Genomic DNA, 5,528 nt, shown 5'->3' with positions numbered 1-5,528 from the left:
CTGTAAGAAAATGCTGTGTGTATATATATATATATATACATATAGCCTTTTTTTTTAATAACTAAGCTAATCTTTATAATATATGTGCATATATCCTATTTTTTCTTAATAGTTAAATAACTTGTATGCGCTTAACGCTAATTAAATAACTTTCCGCTTTTGTGATACAAAATATAATAAAATACAAGAGAAAGACATGTGTATGCACCAAAAATATTTTGACAGACTTTAGCATAGTAAATAAGTGTGTGCAAAAGTTTAAGTATTTTCTTTTCAAGAAATGTTTTATTATAATCATTGGTAAATCTTTATAAAAAGGGATCAACTACCTATGATCTTAACCTTGACATATATTATAAAGATTAGCTTCATGAGTAATTTCTAGAAGATTTTAGCCATTGTTTGTTAAAAAATTATTAGCTCTTGGAGAGCTAAACAGCAAGCATCGGTTTTTTCTTTCTATTTTTCTTTTACCCTGAGCCGGAAACTTATAGAATTTACTACATACGTATGTATATATATATATATAATTTACAAGTTTTTTGAGGTGGTTAAATTAGGTGCCTCACCTTGTACACACACACACACACACACACACACACACACACACACACACACACACATATAACACCTTAAAAAACTTGTAAATTATATGTTGTACGAGAAATTGTATAAAAAAGTTGCATGATTTCGCGAGGGGGTCATCAGATAGAGTATACATTTTTTTCATAAGTAGAGGCGCTTGGGAGATTTCAAGTTCAAATTCGTTCCTTTAAATGGAATGTTGTATTTTTTGTACCATCATTAGAAAGTATGTTTAATTTTGCGTTTAAACGTATCACCATTCATTGGTATAAACCTAATGGATAACGAGATATTCAAGGAGTAACAAAGAATAACAAGAAGTTGGAGATTTAATGTCCTGGTTGAATATAATAAGATAAATAAGTCAGCGATTAATCAATAATAACGAATCTTATTTTAATTAGTAATAGTACAGTTACTTTAATTAGTATTAGTACATTAATTAAATATATTACACAAATAATTAATCATAAATAATCAATCGTACTACACCTCAGCAATTATTCAAGCATACGTGATATTTTGGCAAAATATATTAAAAATGTAAAAAAAAAATAACGTAAAAAACAATGCTTATGATGTTGAGAGATTTGGAGAAAAATTCTGTAAGATGAAATCTTTTAGCGTCTATATTTTTTTTTTATTTTCCCCTCTGTTTTGAGCAGAAGAGCTCCCTGTCAATGAGCAGGGCGAGGCTATGAGGTGTCACAATTGTATTATTAACAGGACTCTGAAAACCCACTTGCATAAAGTAGAGATAAAAAAAGACGACGTATGTTGACTATGCGACTACGGCTGTAGCGATACCGCGTGTATATATGTCATTGCCCAGCTCTAGCTTGTGAAAGATATAAACTGTGAGGTTGGGTTTTCCTAAGGTCCGAAGAACTTCAGCAAATCTTTCTTCAAAAGACCAAATGAACTGATGCACACTTGGCCTCTGATAGGAGGCCAGGGCTTAGGATCTAAGCTGAGAAAAAGAGCGGGATATTATAGGTCTACAATAGAGTTTCAAGCATGAAGCCTTAAGAAATTGACTAACCACAATTGATTATTCTCCTATAATCCAATTGTGATCGATCAATTTTTTAAGGCTTAGGACTTGAAACACCTATTGTAGACTAGGACTAAATCCCGGTCTGCAATAGATGCTTTAAGTATTAAGCCTTAAAAAATTGACCAATCACAGTCGAACTATAGAAGAAATGTCAATTATGATTGGTCAATTTCTTAAATCTTATGCCATAAATTCTTATCGTAGACCTCACTTAATGCATTTTTAGACCTAAGTAACCTTAAACGTGGTCTACAATGGGCAATAGGAATATGTTTATAAGAAGTAAGAAATTAACCAATCATAATCGATTATTCTCCTTATATTCGATTATGGTCAATTTCTTATTCTTACTTCTTACAAACATACTCCTACTGTCCATTGTAGACTAAGCTTTAGGAGCATTAGTTGCTCCACCTACTGAATTGCTATTACTACTACTTCTTCTTCTGCTTTAATATATTTATCAACGTCAAATGATTTATCATATGATCACAAGTATCATATTTATTCTATTCTATTACAACGATTAAAAACAGTGACTGTTATAAGTAAAGAAGAATAAAGGTTGGCATAAACTACTTTCAACGTATCTCTGCCATTTCCATTAGCAGAAATTTGCGTCAACCACTCAGATGAAGCTTGTCACCGCTTAGACTTGAGGTGGAAGTAGAATGAGGACAGTTGCATTTCCACTGATTTGGTTCTACGCTGGTATCAGGTGTGAATTAAGATTTCGGTAGAAACTAAACCAACGTCGCATTATCCTTAGTGCTTAATCTTAATAAATCAGTCGTAATCTAGATGTGTGTTTATTATGTAGTTGACATATTAATCATAATAAAAATAACTCAGACACGAGAACAATTTAACATAAAAAACGCATTATACGCGCGCGTGGTACGCGTCAACATAATTCTCGGAAACACGCTACATAATCTTATGAGTGGTACAATGATAAGAACGATAAGATTACATCGTGAAATACGATTTCACCTTATTGGTGTAACGCGTGAACGAATACAACGGCACTAAAAAATAGAAGAGGGAAAAATTACAAATATAAAAAAAGTGAGGAGAGGATATGAGAGAGAAAAAAAGGACGAGGGGCGTGACGTGCGTTTAAAAGTGGCGGCGAAACGTGTGCGCGACGTGCGATATATAAATGGCGCATAAATTTCGCTCGTCACACACCGCTACCATAACCCATGCTCATGAAAAAACTTGGTTAGCCGCGTTGCGATACACGTAATAATTATATAGAAAGCATATACGATACGCTATACATGCGACGCGCTCAGCATCGGACTTGATCGCGTAGTATCGTATCGCTCCTGCTAATGTTTATCCCGACGTCGCCTGTCAGCCTGTCAGACGGCGCGATACGCGATTTTCGGTAGTCAGTTTACTCTGACACGAAGCGAACCCGGTGAACACTTACACGACCATGCCGTAGGCGCCTTCGCCCATGTATGACAGATTTGTGTAGCGCGGACCGACCTCGAATGTTTGTCCGCGCACCACCTCGCAATTCGGATTTGCACTCGCAGAACCTTCGCACGCCGCCATTTTGACACTACTCACAGTGGCTCTGTGTGCCGCAGTGTTTCTGAGTACTACGCGTACAAAAGCGATAAGGAATGATATACGCTATTGACGCGCCACTAGATAGATTATCGTCACCGCAATGGTCGCGACGTCGCTCAGATACGAACGTAGTTCACTTAGGACTACAGACGCTTCGCAAAATATGGAACGCGGTCCATTTTTGGCTGCGTTTGGAAACCTCACTCGTGGTGTGTTCTCGTGATTTCGGGAAGAAAGTAGCGGCGGTACTCTCGTTGCTGAATGTTTTCGAACGCTTCAGGATGCGGGGTGACGCTATTTAACGATACTGCGTCAGGCTGCTTCCCCATGTGGCGTAACTTGCGTCAGCCAATCAAATCCACCGTGATAATTGATAATTTGGTAATTGAGACGATTTTATTGGCTGACGCAAATTACGCAATACGCCATATGGGAAGGCAACCTCATTCTCTCCTATTGTGAATGTAAAGAGCAGTGTTTGCCGGTATCTAGATAAAATTATTTAAATAATCATCCAGATGAATAAATAAACCATCTTTATCTTGATCAAGAATCGACAGTTGTAATTGCCAGTTGAGTCAGCGGCGATGCTTGTTTCGTGCTGGATTGCTTGCCGAATAGAAATATTGCATTTTGATTGGTACATTTCCAAAAATGGATAACAATACACCAATAAAAACAGTAGTAGCAGTATTTTCATCCAGCAAACAATTCAGCACGAAAACAAGCATCGTGTGCCGTTGACTTTAGATCGGCCTTCACAGTCAGTAGTCTGATTAAGCCCAGATTAAGCCTAGGCCTTATAGAAGACTGAAATAATGACTACGTTCAAAAAACACAGCGATTAGTGAGCAATGTTTGTTGGTCATTTTTAATAGATTCTTAAATTTAGAGCGATTATGATGAATTACTTAACCGTTATGCAATTTTATAATCTATGTAATTTTTATTAGTCCTAGAACAATAAGTGCTTTAAGCTTTAAGCCTGTAACTACAAATTAACTAATTACAGTCAAATGTGAACAGAATAATTAACTATGATTAATCAATTTCTGAAGGCTTAAAATACTTATTGTAGATCGATATTTATTAATTTTGATAAAATTTTTCATGAAAACAATATCATCTAAAAAAATTATCTAGATAAGTAGCGCTACTTATCATCCATCTAGATAAATTAAAAGCAAAAAATCATCATCTCATCTAAGATAAAAATTTCAGATTTTTAACTTATCTTCATCTAGTTGAATCTGAAGTCATCTAAGGCAAACACTAGTAAAGAGTAATAGAGTGACGCGGTAACGCTAAATAGCGTCTCCGCGAACGTACTCTTAGTGTAATTTCTAGTGAGTAAAATGAATAAACGATGACGGACGAGCGTCGTGCACGAAATATTTAAAAATATTGCTTTAAATCTATACAAAAGTCTTCAGCCCGTATCAGATCCACGGATTGGAAATTGAGATTGATGTGAATTTAGCCAATTAATAAAGTTAACTAAACTCAAGTTTAGTGAAGTTTAGCGAATTCTACACTGATTGGTCAAATTTCAATTCAATCTCAATTTTCAGTCCATAGTCTGACACGGGCTTTATGGCGTTTTCGTTTTGTTGATTCGACCGGGCTCGAACGGTGTTCTGCTGATCACTACAGTATTACAAACTATAGTGTACATAACTTAAACTATAGATTGCAATACTGCAAAAATTACTGGAACGCCGCCCGAGTCAGGTCGAGTCTTAGAGCATATACTACTGGAGGTAGCACGTCTCGATAAAAGTGTGGTCAGGGTGCGAGAGAGAAAGGTAGATTAGAGGTGACAGCTATCTCTCTCTTACTGAACGCTCATTGGTTGTTTGCTTAGAAGGAGAAAGGCCTATACGAAAGTTCAATTGCCGCCCAACTCGTCAGCTCGTCTGCTAGTCTGTATCATTTTGACGCGTTTATTATATTTGAACATTTAAGTATGTGTAAATAGTGCTGTTTGGTTGAAATTATTACAATGTCAAAAATTTGTTGCATCCCAAATTGTCGTATGAGACAAGACGATCCTGACTGTTTGGATTTATGTTTTCATAAGTAAGTCTATTAAAAATGAAGTTGTGTAGGTTAAGTGAACGTTTTCGTTTTCATTTTTGGTATCAATAATTTTTATAAATTTTTTTCTTTAGATTTCCATCAGATGAAGTTATTAACAATAAATGTTGCGATGCAATAAAAGATAACTTTGAAGTTTGGACTTTAAAGAAAAGCTCATATGTTTGTAGTTTGCATTTTTCAGTAGAATGCTATCAATACTCTG

The 5,528-nt window shown here is 35.6% G+C and overlaps 1 protein-coding gene across 2 annotated transcripts in view; it reads right to left on the bottom strand.

The window, feature by feature from the left end:
- Positions 1–3,421, bottom strand: part of LOC106749090 (mitogen-activated protein kinase 1) — a 6,201-nt gene extending 2,780 nt beyond the window's left edge. The window contains exon 1 of one of the 2 annotated variants that reach the window (XM_014628181.1): positions 3,081–3,421. In XM_014628181.1, the coding sequence (XP_014483667.1) occupies positions 3,081–3,208 (128 nt within the window). In that variant the 5' untranslated portion in view covers positions 3,209–3,421. The other variant, XM_014628182.1, reaches the window with a different exon arrangement.
- Positions 3,422–5,528: the final 2,107 nt, after the last annotated feature.

Source organism: Dinoponera quadriceps, unplaced genomic scaffold (assembly GCF_001313825.1).
Source record: "Dinoponera quadriceps isolate SergipeBrazil2010 unplaced genomic scaffold, ASM131382v1 scaffold3214, whole genome shotgun sequence".
In the NCBI taxonomy this organism is placed as follows: Eukaryota; Metazoa; Arthropoda; class Insecta; order Hymenoptera; family Formicidae; genus Dinoponera; species Dinoponera quadriceps.
This window is presented reverse-complemented; position numbering and strand designations above follow the sequence as displayed.